At 39.8% G+C, this 18,657-nt stretch overlaps 1 protein-coding gene across 1 annotated transcript in view; it reads right to left on the bottom strand.

Moving 5' to 3' along the window:
- Positions 1–5,371: 5,371 nt before the first annotated feature.
- The window catches only part of EFCC1 (EF-hand and coiled-coil domain containing 1), a 104,344-nt gene continuing 91,058 nt past the window's right edge, over positions 5,372–18,657 (bottom strand). The window contains exons 7-8 of the mRNA XM_042447471.1: positions 12,259–12,328; positions 5,372–7,353 (exon numbers count right to left, since the gene is read on the bottom strand). Coding sequence (XP_042303405.1) covers positions 7,220–7,353; positions 12,259–12,328 — 204 coding nt within the window. The 3' untranslated portion in view covers positions 5,372–7,219. The remainder of the gene's footprint in view (positions 7,354–12,258; positions 12,329–18,657) is intronic.

The raw sequence follows: 18,657 nt of genomic DNA, 5'->3' as shown, positions 1-18,657 counted from the left end.
TGGTGAACATCTGCCAGAAGTTGACCATAGAAACATGCTAGAGGACCTACAAATGCCTAGAGAAGTGTTTTCTCTGGGAACTTCTAGGTTCTTCAGCACAACTCTATGGTCAACTTCTGGCAGAGTTGCACTGGAGAACCTAGAGATTCCTAGAGAGAACATATTAATCAAAACCACAGTATGATCATGTAGAGTTGAATTGTCATTGCCCAATGTTCATATACACAGGAGGGGAGCAGAAATGTGCCTCAGGGATCATTAAGCTATAGTGCCATAAGTACCATTGTGCCATAGGCACCATCGCATCATGATCCCATTGCACAACAGAGACCTCCATTGTATATTTGAACATCTCAATCAGTGCCATCTTGCACAGTGAGGCCTCCCATTATGCAATGAGACACCATGGAAATGCTGATAAACATTGTCCCAATTCACTAGAAGGGTTGTGTATCATGTCAGACATCTAGCTACATCAGTGTAAGGTTATGACTTACAGTCTTTGATACAGGATCTCAACCTGTACCTTAAATATTTTTTTCATAATTCTAAAATAAATGTTCTAGAACATCTCAGGGTGGGGGAGAGAAAGAAATTAGCCCCCCTCCCAATTTTTCTATTTTTGTCCAAGGCCTTCACACCTCCATGCAAACCTCCTTAAAATGGCAGGCACTGGTTGGATAGAGCCTGTCAAGGTCCTGTGGCAAGAAATGTGTGTGTTCCCTTTACCCCTGCAAGTTGCCTGCAACAGTTTTTGAGCACTGTGTTTCCAGTTGTTTCAGTTTGCTATTGACAGTCAGTGGCATCACCAGATAGTTGGGTTGGGTTTTGTTCTACTTTTGGAACAGACTGGGAACAAAACATTTGGATTAGCCAATTTATCTTTGATGAAAAAACTCAACAGATGTAATGTAGACATTTAAGAAAGTAGGAGATTTATCTCCCATGTCACATCTAGTTTGGCCTTTTGTGACTATTTTCTCATAAGAAGGGAGGTTCTCTAGCATCCTGTATTGAGTGTATTCCACTATAATTTCTTAGAAAATCTTCTCTCAGCACCTGTTCATTACTCAACTCTTCACAGAAGCAGCCACCTGTATGCAATGACAGTTTTCCCTTTCTCTGGTTACACCTTAATTGGTGTTTTGTCTGAGCTACAGGACATGTGCATTACATAGCTCCTCAGCTTCTCATTAGGAGAGATGGCAGTTTAATGTATTAGATATCCCAAAGAGAAGTAAAAATATATCAAGAATGTATCCATAATGAGCTGAAGATGCTACCATCCTCTGGGCAGGTATATTCTCTGAGGTATGTCACATACTTCTTTCCTATTATTTGTATTCTTTTTCATCAGCACCTAGTAGCGTCAACTTATACTGTTTGATAAGGCTTGTACAAGTGGCATTTATGACTCTCACAGCAATTCACATTCAAGAGGTTGAATCTGGCTTCTAGCAGTTGTCCAAGATGTTCCCAGCTGCTTCTAAGTATGGATACTGGCTTGGTGATCTGCTCTTTGGAAAAAAATTATCACAAAGAAACAAGGGAAACACATTTTCCTTTTTAATTTGGTTTCACACCTTCGTATTTTACATTACTAGGAAATGCACTTGGTTTATATAATGGCAAATTTAATTCTGAGGCTGTCTGTTTAGTCCCATTTATATTTGGTATTTTTATTATAAGCTCTAAATTATAGGCACAATAGTGCAAATATATTCAGGGTATGACCTTGCATTTGTTACCTGCATACAGGCTTCCTATTACTGTCACTAGCACACTGCATAGTTTTACATAATATTTTGCTCCTCAGGATATATTTATACACTAATTGCTCTGTGGCCTGAAAACAAACATTGCTAATTTATAGGGAAAATGCACATTTGAAATGAGCCTGCGGCCTCAGCCATTTTCTGAGGAGGAGGATTTGGGTTACATTTTAGTTCTTTGTTCTTCTTCTGTTCCCTAAATTATCTGTTGGTGTCGGCAAATCCACAAGTCTTCTGATTCCCATAAGGTCTGGGAAAGTAACACTTCAAAAGTGTATATAATACTAATATTCAGCTGCTTATTTTTCCTCAGAAATAATAAGATAGCTTTGGGCAACCTGTGACCCTCCAGGCACTGAACTACAGTAATCATCACCCCTGACTGGTGATGTCCCTACCCTGGGTGTCGCCTGGTGTGTGTAGGGGGCTGCCAGGGCTAAGGGGGGCAGTCGTGGCCAAAAGGTCACACTCATCCTCTCCTTCACCACAGCACCCACCTCCTAAGGAGGAAGCCAGTACTGTGGCAAAGCCTGGAGGGGTGCACTCACCTTTCTCCTTCACTGTGGTGGTGGCCTCATCAGGAGGGAGATGCCTCCACAGTGAAGCTTAGAAAGGCTTCTCATTTGCCATGGTAGCGAAACCTGGAGGAGTATGCTCACCTTTTCTCACCCTCCTGACAGGCTGTCAGCTCTCCTTTGGGATGTCACACCCCTTGAACCTCCAAGTGATGCCACTGCCCCTGACAATTGCCCATGCTGTCTCAGGCTGATGAGAGTCAGAGCCAAACATTCAAAGGTATGTGGTTTGTTGGTCTGTGCCCTAAACTGTTGTGGGGAAGGCAAGAATGTACACACCAGATGCCTACAGCTTTATAAGTTTTCCAGGATCATGAGCAGCTTTCTTTAATGTACAGTCGGCCTTCCATATCCAGGGATTCTGCATCCATGGTTTCAACCAGCCACGGTTTGAAAATATTTACACACATAAAATTCCAGAAAGCCAATTTTGATGTTGCCATTTTATATAAGGGATGCCTTTTTTTTTACTATAAAATTGCATATAATGGGACTTGAGCATCCACAAATTTTGGTATCCATGATGGGTCCTGGAACCAGCAGATACTGAGGGCCCGCTGTAGTTTCCTCACTTGTACGCACCTGAGATAATATGTAATATGTATAGCTGCAGTCTTATTCAGGGAGGTCAGAAATTATGAATAGAGATGTTCAGTTGTTATAAACCTCACAACCTCATACATTTTGGACATTAATGACCAAACATGACCCCCGAAAGCCACATTTTCAGACAGGCAGTGCTCCACCAGATGGGTTTATGAGGCAGATAAGGGTGCTGGAAAATGATGTCTGCAATGCTTTCCTCATCATTGAGGGAATTGGGAGTAGATATAGCAGGACCCTGAAGAGGTCCTGGTGTGCCCCATGACTGGGAACAGCACTGTCAACATCATTTCCCAACACCCCAAACCTTTCATTTGGGGTGCTGCCTGGCTGTGAAGGTAGTTTGGGGTAGTATGGGGATGGCATGGCTCTGCTACAACAGTGGCACTGTTTGTTACATCTGATCTTGGCCAGGTATTTTAGCGGTGGCTTTTCTCTTCCAGTCATTCACTCAGGCAACCACATTTTAAACTTATATGGGTGTAGGCCAATCTGTACTCCAGCTCCGGCTCCAATATACTGATGTAAATATACAAGTCACCATAAGTGCTACAATGCTAGTGATTGTTGGATTGGCCCTTCCTGTAGCCTAAGAGTGTTTGCACTATACCACAGAGCAGGCAGGGAGGCAGCAGATGGTTTTGAATTGAAATCTACAAAATACCTTCTTTTCCAATGTTTTATTTATTTATTCAGCTCTACATTACAAGTGGAATTACACATGTCTATCCCCACTCAAGGAAATCCCTTCCCCCCAGTGTGGGCCTTTTGCTGTATTCTGTTCAATGAGCAATGCTGCCCTTTCTCCTTTTCCTATTCTTTGTGGTTGCCAAGCTCTCCTTTTTGCTATGTTGTTACTGTTGGGAAAATGTTTATGATCCAGGCCCTCTCCTGGCACAGAGCTTTGAAGCCAGGCAGCCTGCCTCTCCTGGATGGATTGTATGGAAGCTCTGTGAAAGCAACCTGCTTACTCAAAACCTGAACAGGAGACAGCTTTTATCTTTTGCTACCATTTGTGCCTTCCAATAAATGTACAAATTCACCTAATTGCTTTGTTAGTTTAGTTATTGCATCATAAAACAATTTCATTGTTCCAAATTTCTTTTTCTTACAAGTGCTTTAAAAAATATTGCAGTACAGGGCTAAAGGATTGCACCCAATCTTACTTGCAGGTAAACATGGTGACAAATAATGCTGTAAATCTCATTGATTTCACCTGAGAATTCTCAATCTAACGTCTGGACAATTTAGAAACTTGTTGTAGCTTCATAATCCCATCTAGTAACGATGTGGATAGAAACACTTGCTCAGCTGATTTCCCTTTCTTGTTAGTTAGTCTGGAGCCCAAAAGTTCAGTAATGTCTAGGAGGTTGTAGCAAAAACAAAGAGTCTGGATTGATGCCCACTTTTTTAGATGTGTCAGATTTCACACAACACAATTATTGATATGATTTAAATCTAACTGCTAAGGCTGCCTCCTTTGGAATCCTGGGGTTTCTTAGTCTAGTACAGCAATAGAGGGGCTCTCGGACTGAGAATTCAAAATGCCTCCACCTAAACTGCAAATTCCATGTCCTGGCAGTGAAAACGAAATCTTGGTACTATAAATGGCTAGTATGAAAATGATCAAGGAGTGAAGTCCACAAACCTTTATTCAGTTAAAACTGATTAATCTTTAAGGTGCCACAACACTCTTTGTTATTTGTGTTGTGTGACTTTAGGATATGAGGCTAAAAAGTGGAATCTTTAAAGAATAAAAGTGTCTTTGGCCAGTATTTATCACATAATGTCATGTCCCTCCCGGTGCTGCCTTGCATTCCATTTGTTACTGTAGTGCTCCTTTTTATTGATGGGCAAAACCCATCAACAGGCTTTCTCATTCTCACTGCTATTTCATTGCTGCCTTTGTGTAATAAGATGCTTCCATTATAGATCCACTAGTGAGGCGCTCCTGTGGTGTGGGTGCTCCTCTTCCTCTTTCCTCCCTTACAATGACTGCACCACCTTCCCTGAAGCCAGCTGCTCTGTGCTCATTTGCACAGCAGCCAGCTTCAGGAGGCAGTTAGCAGCTAGGATCACTTGTCTCCTCCTGCTTTCCTCATGAAGCATGGGCTGTTGTGTGAATGGGCATGCAGCAGCCCTACACTTTGAGGGGAGAGCTGCACATTCACACAGCAGCCAGCTTCAGGTGGTGATTGGCAGCCACAATTTCTCATCCCCCCTTCCCCCAAAAGATGGTGTTTGACAGTACGGAAAACAGATCACATGACCAAACAGATAAACATTATGCCAAACTGATATGCTTCCATTCTTAAACTAACATGATTGTGGTGAGGCAGCATGCTGGTGTGATACGAGTCCTTAATAGAAAGTCTTGGTGTCAAAAAATAAAACTACTTTCAGAAGTAATGTGAACAGGCTACTTTATTGGTGTGTTGTATATTGCTTTTAATCCACTTCTGAAAATTACCTTTAAAGGGCATTTTTGAGGCATTTTGACAGGAATTTTCAGGCATTATACCATTCTCTTATGAGTCCTATTTTTAAAAAAGTAACACAAGGTAAAAGAAAAACAAAGAGTAATGCAATGAGTTAGTTATCATGTTGGCAATGAATTAATTTCTTTTTAAAAAGTAAACTTCCAAGGTCTGAATAAAAACTGTAATAAAGCAATCTAAAATCTATGGTAATTAAAGACAGCAGTTAGAAGTTACTATAAATGCATAAGTACATTTGTAAAATAACTGTAATTTTAAATAAAATGTCCAGTTGGACAGAAATGCAAACATAATTCTAGAGTTAAATACTAAACGCACATACATATACAATACAAACATATATCTTTTCTAGCACACACAAATCTTAGGCAGTGAAACTTTACAGATTGCTGTAAGGCAAATATGGTCAGAGCAGTACAGCTGATTAAAGACTCCATGCTCTTATGGGAAGAACTTCAGACTGACATGTGCATTACTTCAGCTATAATGCATTCAACTAATATTTCCCTTCTCTTTATCCCACCACTCTTTTAAGTTTTACAATGGCTTCTATATTTCCAATATATGTTAAGATGTTGTTGAACTACAACTCCTCACAACCCTTGACAGTGCAGCCTGGGTTGCAGGCAGAAATGCCTGGAGCTGCAACTGGAGAGAATTCCCACTTCCAGCTCCTGCCCACATCATTGGCTCTGACAAGTTCCAAAATGCTGGCCCAGGTAGTGATGATGAGGCATCTGCCAGTCACTTGCTGCCATCCAGGAAAGCATTTGGAGCACTTTAGACTGTGGGGCTCTGGAGTTCAGCTTTTCCTGGCTGGGCAGAAGGGAGAATGGGATCTACTGGCAGATGTCTGAATAGCTTAGGAAGGATTTCCTTAATGTTTTTTTTAAATAGTACAACAAGAATAAGGATCTCCTCATACCCTAAAACAGCCTGCTAAAAAGGAAGAAAATTAAGGGAACTAGAAACTGGTTTATTTATTGAAGAAGAAAAACATCCTGTTCTTTTATTCTATATGTATGATCTCCCCTCTGAATACTACTTTGTGGGTGGATTTTGGGTTTCAAGTATAGAAGAAAGTACATTCTGCAAGCTTTAAGTCTTCCTATCCCACTGTAAATTATAAGTAACCTCAGTCTATTTTTTAAATTGAAATGGAAGTTTTCCATTTGTACATTAAGATCACATTTTTGCCTACCAGCCAAATGCACAAGGGAAAACAAGCTACTGTATTAAAACAGGTAATTTGGAAAATGCAAATGAATATCTCCAATTCCAATCAGGGGCACAATGTTCTACATCATTAGCTGCAGAATATTTTTCATATAATGGATGGTTATATCTCTGATACTAATAAAATGGAGGCCCTGCATATCACTTATTAAATAATTCTCATGGAGAGTGGCTAATGTCCTGGATAGGTTTTGCTCAGAAAATGTGTGTAACACTAGGATTCAGAATTAGTGTACAGACAGTGTGAAGTATGAATTCCAAGCATTTTCCATTGAATAGGGCTCCTTGTAGAGGGATAAGGAAAATCTGCACTTAGAGAGATGATTGCAAGATGTGCTACCAATCAGAGTAGTCAGTATTGGGCTTCACTGTGTTCATTCGTCTGACGATATGAAATGGCTCCTTATAATTCTTCAACTGTCTCTGCTTGTGAATTTGACTAGTCTGCAGTTGGGAGGGCATCCTTTGCTTTTGCATTGAATCTTACAAGCATTTGACAGTAATTATCACAGCACACTGTTGGATGCACTGTTGATCAACAGGAAATAACCAAAGGGTTAGCCAAAGATTGATGTCCTGGAGTTTTTTCAAGAGGGTTGTTTTGAATGAGTTCACAGGTAGTCAGCTTATGGCAGAGGGTATCTAAGATTTCAGCAATATGTGGTTTTCCTTTAAAAGAAGAGGAAATGAAGAAAAACAGTTAGTATATTAGCAGTTTAGCAAAACCAAAACCATATAAAATATGATTCTTACATACATACAGACACACTTAAACTATGTAATTCAGTAGCAGAAGATGTAGTGATACCTGCCATGGAGGATATGGCTATCAATGGCTACCTGTTACTATGTCTACATATTGCCGTTCAATATTAGAAACAATATGCCACTGTATACCAGTTGTGGGGAAATATGGTTGGAAGAATGCCTCCTGCCCTTACATCTGCTGCCATCTGATTGACATCTGGTTTGCCGCCATGGGAACAGAGTGCTGGACTAGTAAAGTATCAAATCTGAATGAGAGCTGGGGTCTTATGTCAATATCCCTGTTCAGATCAAGCAAAGCAACCTCCTGTGACTTGACTGTTCATGGTACTTCACACATGCTGGTTATTAAATCATAATCCTTGACTGCACAAAGAACGGATTTTGAAATATATCTGTCTATATAGTGAAACAATGCCCTAATGCTAAGTGGGCTGGAATGATAGTCACAGTTAGATAAAAAATTTACCTGCCAACGTTGTCTCATTCCTCAAATCAGGTTTGCTTTTCACCAAAGTAATAGTAATTTACTATCACTGTGGTGAAAACAGAATTTGCTTTGATTTCATAATTAAATATTAGCTATAAATATCCTAAAAGCACCAGGTCCTGTCTGATCTTGGAAACTAAGCAGGGTCAGTTGCTTAGAAGATCAAATTACTTGGATGGCAGACTGCCAATAAATATAAAGTGCTGTGGACTATGGGCCTGAACAGACAGGCCAAAATAAAGCTGCTTTTGGGTCACTTTGGAGGTATGCTGTTTAAATGCTGCATGTGTCCTAAGAGGCCAGAAGCCATGCCAAAGCCACGCTCCAGTCCTAAGGACTGGAGTGCAGCTTCTGGCCTCTTAAGATGTGTGTGTCATTTAAACAGCACATCTCCAAAGTGACCTGAAGCATCTTTATTTTGGCCTGTCTGTTCAGGCCCCAAATTTCAGAGGAAGGAACTAGCAAAACCACTTCTGTGCTCTTTGCTTAAGAAAACCCTATGAAATTCATTGGGTCGTCATAAGCCAACAGACGACTTGAAGGCACATACACAAACATTTGAGAGCACAAATGGGATGGTTCTCATGGATTAAATTCTAACCAATGGTAGCCATTGCCTTTGGGGTTTCAAAATGGTAACACTTCATTATATAGTTTTGGGGAAGTCACTGCTGTAATAAGAAGTGTAGCTCTGTTGGAAACATTAGAAAGGCAAACATAAATAGAGAGTTTCGGGCTTAATTCATTTACATTTGAAGCATCATTGAATGAATTAAAGATTCATTCATCCATTTGGGCCCAAGTAATTCTTTTTAATGTACAAAAAAAGAAGATGTACACTACTAGAACTGCATTTTAAGCAACAGAGCTGTTATTTAAGTTTGACATGAGGACTGCTGATGAAAATAACATCTTCCCACACAGTCTTCTTTCCTCAACCTTATACTGTTTAAGTATGACTCCAAATGTTTTGTTGCCATAATGCTGTGCGTTTTCTTGACCTAGCAGCCAATTATGTGTACTGAGGTATGGAAAATTCCAAAGATGAATATGTCAAAGCATTTGGGACTCTGCCTCTGGACAGGCTTTTTAGATCATACAAATGTGGACTAAAATGCCACACTAGAAAATATAAGATATACCTACATGTAGATTTATATAATTATGCCCATACAAATTAAATTTAAAACATATATCTACATTGGATTTTGGATAACAACCAAACTACAGTAGTTCTTTCTTTGTTATTGTACCACAATAGTTATATCTGTAAGACAAATATCCAAAGCAAAAATAAAAGTCGGTCAGAGAGTAATACGGGAAATGTCAGAGTGACTTTAATAAAGTTTTACCCCATTATTTAATGCAAGTTGTGTCATTTCATACAACTAGTATCAGCAATTAATTGGACCTCATTCAGTCATAAAGATTTGGCTTTCGACTCACATACATTCCATTTCAGTATCAGTTTCTTATCCCTATGAACCATTCTCTTTGTGTGTGGCTTTGTAACACAGCCCTATGCATATTCATTCAGGAGAAAGATTTATGACATTCAGTGAAGCTTACTCCCAATGAAATGTGCAAAGAGCTGCAGCCTAATACTACTTATATTGTAATCAAGAAATATTTAAATAATAACATATGTTTTTCCTGTTTATAAAAAGAGGAGCACCAAGGAGAACTTACCAGTATAGTATTGTTATATGTAATTCCAGTTAATTTAGATTTGTTTCTTGTGTTGAGGTGGAATTAGATCATAACTATTTCATTCCAAAAAATGGTAATACACAAATGAAAGCAGAAAGAACTATTCTTGGCTTTGTGCCTTTTTAAATAACCTATGGTGAAAATAGACATGGAATGCATTTCATGCGCTTCAATGCCCCGCAGAGTTTGAAAATGAGAGAAACTATTGGAAACATGGCCTGCTGATGATGTCACTGGGGTCAAACTTAGCATGATGCTAAATACATCACTTCAAGTGTCATGCCACTTTTTATAATGACTTGTCACAACCACTATGGGGTTTTTTGTGGGTTTTTTTGTTTTTTTTTTTGGCCACATAAGGATTTTACCCTTTCTTTTCCCACTTGAGCCCCCACTGAAATCCTTCATTCAAAGCTTCACCAACTACACCTCTTCCTGAGAAATGTGAATGAGTCACAATGATCCATGCCTTAATTACCTCTGGATTAAACAATTACAAACATCGTCACCATCATCCATTTCAATAAATAAAACACTTTGCAATTTCATAGTTCAAGGACATCAGTTCCTTCTGTTATTTCCTTTCTCATGCTGAAACAATCATAATTTCGGCCTTGCGTTGCAAGTGTCCAGTATCTGCACAAGTTCTTCTACACAGGATGAAGAGATAATGGAAGTTTTCTCTATGCTTTCATTCTATCAGATAATCTTCCAGAGCCTTCTCAACCCATTTTTCTTTCCTCAACCCATTTTTGCCTATGAAAAACCCTGTTTCCTCATACAAACTGATAAAATATAATACATCAGTTTCCCCTACAGACATCAGACACAAAAGCTTTACAATTAGGAACAAAGTAATCAAATCAAAGCCTTCAGATCATGAAGATTCTTGTGACAACAGCTTCTGCACAGCAGACTATTGCCTGGGGAGAGGACTCTGCAAATGTAGGTTTTGTACAAACATGAAAGGTTATTACAAAGAAGATGACCTACTTCCGTCACCAAAGGATGCAGCTTTCCTCTGTACTCTTTTCTTTACACCAGTGGAATGCATTAGATAGTGGAGTAGCTGGTAGAAAAACTAAGGGTAGAAGGTATATATTCAGCCTCCTTGTAATGCTGTGCAAGCCCACAGGAAAAGAGTAAGTTGAGAGGATGGAATGTTTCAGGCAATGCAAATTCAGTAAAGGGAGATGCCATTTGGATCATACTCCCTGAGCTAGTTATTTATCAGTACAGACCGACCGACCAACCAACCAACCAACCAACCATACTTTAGGGCAGAATTATATGACAAACCTCTTGTGTAGTTTGATCCAACCATTAAAAACTGTGACTATAATTATACAGAGTAACACTGTGTGGTTACAATCATGGCACTATTCCATGATTGTAAATGCCTCCACTAAAGCCCACCTTACAGCCAATAGCTGCATTGGGCCTTGTAACCAGTAACCTGTAACTTTCACCAGTAACTAAATAACATTTCCTCCTCCATCCTACTTAGCAGCCAGCAGCCACATCAAGCAAAGGAGGTCTATTTTGCTGCTGAGCATGGCACAAGGAAGGTGACATTTCTGGCCTCCTCCCACCAGTGTCTGTGATAAGGAATTATGATAGGAGTCCTGCTTCTGATTGTTGCAGCCTAGCTGGCTGGTGGAAAGGTCTGGAAATGTCATCCTGCTTGTGCCCTTCAGATGAACAACCTCCTTTGTTTGATGTAGCTGCTGGCTGTTAAGGTGAGCTGGCGGAATCAGACCAGGTGACATTACTTAGTTGTGCATTTGTATCTAAGTAGCCAATGTAGAACATGGGTGAAAATCTCGTAACAAAGCATATTTCCATTTTTATGTAATATCAAAGACAGGAAGGCATAAAGCAGCTTATCAGTAACCATTTAAAATCTCTCAAAGCATGTCAATGTTTGTTTTTCTTGTGAAATTTATCTTTATTAATCTCTCACTGATGTGCTCAATTAGATAAGTATTTCCCCCATATTATGTATATATGTCACGTCAGCATATTATGTAGGCACTCTTGACATCCTAAATACAAAATAGCTATAAATAGTACAAACCCTATGAATTTTTGTCCATCTACGAAGAGCACCAGCTATCCATTCTTTCATCTCTCTTGCCCCTCTAGGTCTATAAGTGGTTGTCTTTTGACTTGTGCCTGGGCTTACTGAAATCCTTTGGTATCGACCTGTAGTTGTTAGAGCGATCTTCCTGCCACCTGAATATACCCCTGACCCCCAAGGGATTAAAGTTCTTGACTATCCTTGAACATTTACCATTTCTGAGGTCTAAAACACATGGCAGATATAATCCAGTTTGAGACTGCTTTAACTGCCCTGGCTCAGTACTAGGAAATTCTGGGAACTGTAGTTTTGTGAGACATTTATCTTTCTCTGTCATATTGCTCTGGTGCCACAATATACTACAGTACACTACAATTGAGCCAGAGAAGTATGTGCAGTAATGTGATCGAAAGGTAGTCTCTAGACTGGAAAGTCTAGCAAAAGTATGTCCTTAAATGAATGAATGTTTTAGGAAGCCTCTTACAGACTCTTAGCAGTAAGCTCTCCATGCATGGTTTTGCTTTCTTACCATGTTGTGGGTCACAGCAGGATTCCAAAGTGCTCAGTAAGATTTTTCCCAAGGCACGCTTAGATATGTTCTTTAAGACACAAAATAATATTATAAAACATTTAACTTCAACAAGGCTTAGCAAGAAGCACATTGACAATCTCTTCCTATACTAAAAGAAAACCCACAATACTGCTTCTGCAGCACCTCCTACCTTTGATCAAAGAAATCCCATCAATGGGATTTTTTCTTTCTTTCTTGAATCTTTTCTGGCATGTCTTGATCAAAATATGAATACAAGTCTGTATTTCAAAAAGCCTGTCTAGTTTAACGTCTACACAATTATGTGAATACACACCTGGATGTATATCTGTATACTGCAGAAAGTAAACAGAAGGTGGGAAATGGGCATTAACAGGTCATTCAAAAGGACAGTTTTATAAAAGTACAAAAAGGAAAAGGATAGGTGAACAATACATTGTGTCTGTTTACAATAGATGTGGGAAAATGTCTGGTCTTCCAGATATTGTTGAACCACAGGTTTCATCAGGCCTTGCCATCATAGTGAATGGTGAGGCATGATGGGTACTGCAGTTCAACATCCATAGGGCCTCAGGTTTTCCATCCTACATTTATACAGCAGAAATCAGGAGCCTAGTTACTGACCCTTCCAATATGAAGGCTTTCTGTGCTCTGAGGCATGGCCTTATTGGGTGGAAAAATCCAAGTAAACAGTCTTAGAAATTCAGCTAGGCATGATGAACCCTGGTATTTCTACCCAAAGTTGGGATGAGAGGGAAAATGCTTGTCCTTATGCCCTGCAACATTTGTCAAACTTACACACTGGAGTCATGTATAAGTCAGACCACCAGGTCTTTAAGATAGGAGATTAGGCATATGAAATTCTGAAAGCAGAGAAGACCTTTAATTATCCATGTTTGGCTATTGTGGAATATGCCAACCAGTCAAAAAGATTCTTGGAGCTTCAGGCATAGGCAGCTATGAAGGTGACGCAGTAGAAACCAGATAACCTAGGTTTAAGCCATATAAGGCTTTATAGGTCATAACCAGCAATCTGAATTGTTCCTGGAAACAGACCAGCAACCAGTGGAGCTTTTGTAGCAAGGGAATGGTATGGTCCTTTTACCCAGTCCAAATTAACAAAGAGCTGCAGTTCTTTGCAGCAACTGCAGCTTCTAAACACTCTTCAAAGGCAGCCCCATGTAAAGCATGTTACAGTACTGGGTGCAGCTAGCTCACTAGCTTTAAGTGTGCAAACACACTCTTGGCTACCACTGAAACCTGGTCCACTAGGCTCAAATTTGAGTCCAGGTGTACATCCACATTACAACATTGCATCCTCAGGGAGAGAGTAAGCCGTATTTAGCACAGGTCGAATCCCTATCTCCTGATCTACCTTACACTGTTAGCTATACTGGATAGGGCTGAGAGAAGGTGCAGTCCAACAACTTCGGGAGAGCCACAGGTTCCTCATCACAATTGGCAGATTTTATCAGCGACCAAGGTAAAGAAGGATTGAAGGAGAGAAATGCTTATGACAAGGGGAACAACTGCACAACTGCTACCCTGAGCAAGGAATAAGGGAATGGACATTGTGAGCATAAGAAATTGTGCAGGACATAGAAATCACTCAAAAATAGCTTTGATTTCCAGACCTAGATTTCTGATTACATGTTTCTGTCTATGACAGAAAGATAGAAAAGCAGCTGGCATTTCCTAGTGTTATCAAAATTCCATTCCATTCCATGTAGAAAACTGATGCCCCCCAAAATGTAATAATAATAATAATAATAATAATAATAATAATAATAATAATAATGTTTATTTTTATTTCCTGCCTCTCCGAAGGACTGTATTGCTACAGAAAGTACAATACTGTGAACACACAGAGCATCCTTAACGTTCTTCCCAGGGTGCTGTAAGTTACTGTATTCATTAACAGCCTTTATCAACATCTTGAAAGCTATGATATATGACAACGTACAAGACTCATAGCACTGTTCCAACAATGGTGTAGCATACTGCTTGATGGATAACCTGCTGAGCTGGAATGATTTTCGATAAGACTGCTGGTCAGTGAGGGATAGGCCAGAAGCCTGACAGAATGCAGCAATACTTTCCACCTATCATAATCAGTCATAGCACTTTTAACAGCATATCCTTCATGGGATTGTTATTGATCCAAAGAGAAAGCACAGCCACACTTCTGCCCGAAGACACAAAAGCCTTACCAAGCTGGAAAGTGAGTCAGCTTAACAGAAAAAATTAGTTTACCCCCTCCCTCCTCCATCAGCAGAATTCAAGCATATGTTAAGCACAATAAAGCAACCTCAGATCTATCCATGTTCACAGTAACCAATACCTTTTTATGTGTTTAGAAACCAAAGAGCAATGGTGTCCTAGGTCCAAAACACACTGCAGAAATAATCCAGTTTAAGACCGCTTTAATGGTTTTGGCTCCATGCTAGGGAATCCTGGGAACTGTAGTATATTGTGGCACCAAAGCTCTCTGACAGAGAAGGCTGAATATCTCACAACCACTACAGTTCCCAGAATTCCCTAGTATGGAGCCAGGGCAGTTAAAGCAGTCTCAAACTGGATTATTTCTGCAGTGTGTTTTGGACCCTAGATCCAGTGCAGGTATATTTGCATATTCATTTGGTTTTTAAAGCATCTAACATCTTGTTTCAAAGTAAGATTCCAAATTGTAGTGAACCCTCCTGGTGAGGAGCTGCACATGCGTGAGACTTCTTTGCAAATGATGTTAAATCTCTTCTCCATAGCTATACTGTATATGTATTATCCTACTTGAGAGTATGTATTTTCCCTGGAAGAAGATTAACCATCCATGATGAAGCCAAGCCCTCCCTCCAGTCCATCTGCCTTGGTCCAGGCCTTGGAGGTAGAGAGGAACTGCTGGACCTCTTACCCTTTCCCTCCACCACTCCCTTCTCCTTCTGTATCATGTCTTTTTAGATTGTAAGCCCGTGGGTAGGGAATCATCTAACTAAAAGATGGTATGTACAGCGCTGTGTAAATTTACAGCGCTTCATAAATAAAGGATAATAATAATAATAATAATAATAATAATAATAATAATAATAATAATAATAATAATAATATGGTGGTTCAAATCTGGACTGGTGTCTACATGCTTACTTCAGTGCGTAATTGTATGCTTCACCTTGAACATAATGTAAGGCTACCTATCCATCATATACCTTCTTTAATTTAGAACAATTCAAACTTGAGTGCAGGGCATTTTATTGATGCCACCACACAATGAAAGAGCCTCCCAGAAGAGACCAGCCAGTTCTTTTCTGAAAATATTTTGCCACAGAGAACCTGATTTTTAAAACTGCAATGTGACAAATTTCTTTTATGGATCTATGCTTTTGAACTTGTTGTTGAACTTTTTGAACGTGATTATTCTATCTTAATTTTCTCTTACTGAAAAGCCTTCTTTTGATGGTTGTTTAATAGGATATATGCACTTAATAGGAATAAGAGAATTTTAAATAAAGTTTGCATCCTTTAAACAATTAATGGATGGGGTTTTCTGTATTTTAGTTGTTTTATATATTAAGTATGTAATGAATTTAAACAAAGTTGATTGATAATATAGTAAATAACCAAATGCCGGTAAATGAGATGATAAATGTGCAGTAAATGCACAGGTCAGTGGCTGAACTCTTTTGCCTAGGGCTCTTTCATACTATACAATTATATCACTATGATTCCACATTTAACTCTCATGGTTCTACCCTATACAATCTTGGGATTTGAAGGAAGAAAGGGGTACTTAGAATTCTCAGCCAGATTGCTCTGGTGCCTCATCAAACTGCAAATTCCAGGATCCCAAAGGATGCTGCCATGGAAGTTAAAGTACAACCATGTTGGTATCACTGTGTACTGTGAATGGATGCCTGAATCAGGCTTTCACTGGCTTCAATGATTTTATCCACTATTAACTGTGTTGAGGTGATAACTTCCCAAGCACCTCACTGACAGCACACAAGACTTTAAAGTAACTCTTTATAGTCTGTAGTAATTTTTGGTAGGATTCTTTCTTAGTATCTCAAGCAGTAGTTGGAAGCAGCCAAAGCACCAGTAATCAGCAGTAATTCCAACATTCAAGTTCACATGAAATACTAGGGATGACCCTGCTTAGCTTCCAAGATCAGACAGGATCTGAAGGCCTTCAAAAATTTTATTAATTTAATGGATCTATTCTAGCTGGGACTAGCAATTGGATTTAGGCCCTTGACTATCATTGTATTGCCAGGAAATGTTGACACTTAAACATTACTGGAATTATTATTCATTGCTTTGATGAACATTTGATGATTTCAATTTGGTATGTTATTTTTTAAAAATGGATAATAAATATTTTTAAAGGGCCTTGTTTCAAGATTCATTATGGGATAAATTTAAAAAAAAAACTAAACTAAAGAGGTTTATTAGTTTTAAAAAACTAAAAGTGGGATAAAATAATGAACAACCGCAAGAACCCGTTGGATAATACTCATGATACAGTTGGTAATTAATTATACAGTTCCATTCAATTCCTTGCCTGAAGCAAACTTTATGGTATTCTTGAGCGCCCTTTTTAGTGTATTAAGGGCATGCATTCATCCACATGAACACTCAAACAACCTATGGAAAAGAAAAGGCTACCTTCTTAATAGGAATACTTGTTCAAACACCAGTCGAAGAGCATTTCCTGTTCCTTAAAAGTCATTTCTCTCTCCTCATTGTGCAATATCGTTCTGCAGCACATAAAAGAAAAAGAAAAACTTCTCTCCCACTCCCTTAAATTTCTTTTCTTCATCTAGGAATAAAACTGATAAGAACCAAAGCTGCTTACAACTTCATCTAGTCAATTTCACACTCTATTACACCTTTATGGGATGAAGAGAATGGGGTGAAATTAGAAACAGGAAAATGGGCCCACTTTCCTGCTCTGCAACCAGGCTCAACACCCTCCCCTACTAGATAGACATGGCATGATGCTGGATCTAATCTTGTTAATTAACGGTGGGCCTTGTCACACAAGGGGAATCACTGTGGGTCCAGCAATGCATATTCATATTATAACGTGATGTATTATCAGACATGATTGCTTTCTATGGGGGTCATTCCAAGGCAGATCCACAGTCAATTCAGAGTGACTCCTCATTTTTGTGAATTCAGTAACAAGCGAATTCACAAAAATTGTTTCCAAGCTCACTTGGAAACTTCAAATTGGTCTGGTGTGGAAGATCACTCCGATCTTGCCCCCAGTGACCCCGTGAGACCTGTCCCATCATCCCTGCCTCCTCCTTCACCCTGATCTCACCCCCTCTGCCACCCTGCCACCTGTCCCATCACCCCCTGCCTGCTCCTTCACCCCGATCTCGCCCCCTCTGGCACCCTATGACCTGTCTCATCATCCCCTGCCTCCTCCTTCACCCTGATCTCGCCCTCTCTGCCACCTGTCCCTTCATCCCCTGCCTGCTCCTTCACCCTGAACTTGCCCCTTCTGCCACTTTAGCACCTGTCCCATCATCCCCTGCCTGCTCCTTCATCCCGATCTTGCCCCCTCTGCCAGCCTGCCACCTGACCCATCATCCCCTGCCTCCCTCTTCACCCCAATGAAAGATGACAGCTAAGGATGGAGTAGGGAAGGATGACAGTGTCCAGAGCCCCACTGAACATGTATACGGGTGCCAATTTGAATAGTTGAATCCCTCTGGTGTGGTTATACAATGTGCACTCGCTCTGCTTTGCCCAAGTAAAGACTATAATTTTGTTCCTCAGGTATGATAATACATCACGTGAATTGCCTTGGATCCAAAGTGACTCTGCTCCCCCCTTGCTTTGAATTGGAGCTCCTGTTTCACATGTGATAAGGCCTGGTGAAACTACTCTAGTAACTTTTGTTGTGCTTCTCATGTTGCTGTTTTTGAAGCCACAAGGGTGCATCATCCTCTTAAGATGTTTTTGTTTCTTCTTTTCTAGATACCCCCTCCCAGTTGTATTTATATTGTCACATATATTTGTACTGACTGAAAGAATAGCATCCAGGAGAGCACAAACACGAAAGAAAAAATGGGTAAAAGGCTAAGAATGTTCCCCTTTAAATCCCACTACCTCTCCCAACTTCAGCGAACACCTAGTGACCCAGACGAGAATCCTCAATGTCTGTCTTTCTTGACATCCATAAAAACATTTGAATAATGTTTTCATGCATTATCTATTTGTAATCACGTTACAATTATGGAAGATAAAATAATATTACTATTGTATATATTGCAGATGGGGGTATTGAGGCTGAGAGACAGACAGAGCTGCCATCTAGTGATTCCATGATAGAGGTAAGATCTGAACCGGGGATTTTGTGTCAAAGGCTTAGGTAGC

Source organism: Sceloporus undulatus, chromosome 2 (assembly GCF_019175285.1).
Source record: "Sceloporus undulatus isolate JIND9_A2432 ecotype Alabama chromosome 2, SceUnd_v1.1, whole genome shotgun sequence".
In the NCBI taxonomy this organism is placed as follows: Eukaryota; Metazoa; Chordata; class Lepidosauria; order Squamata; family Phrynosomatidae; genus Sceloporus; species Sceloporus undulatus.
The sequence above is the reverse complement of the archived record's forward strand: the minus strand, read 5'-3'. Positions and strand labels throughout refer to the sequence as shown.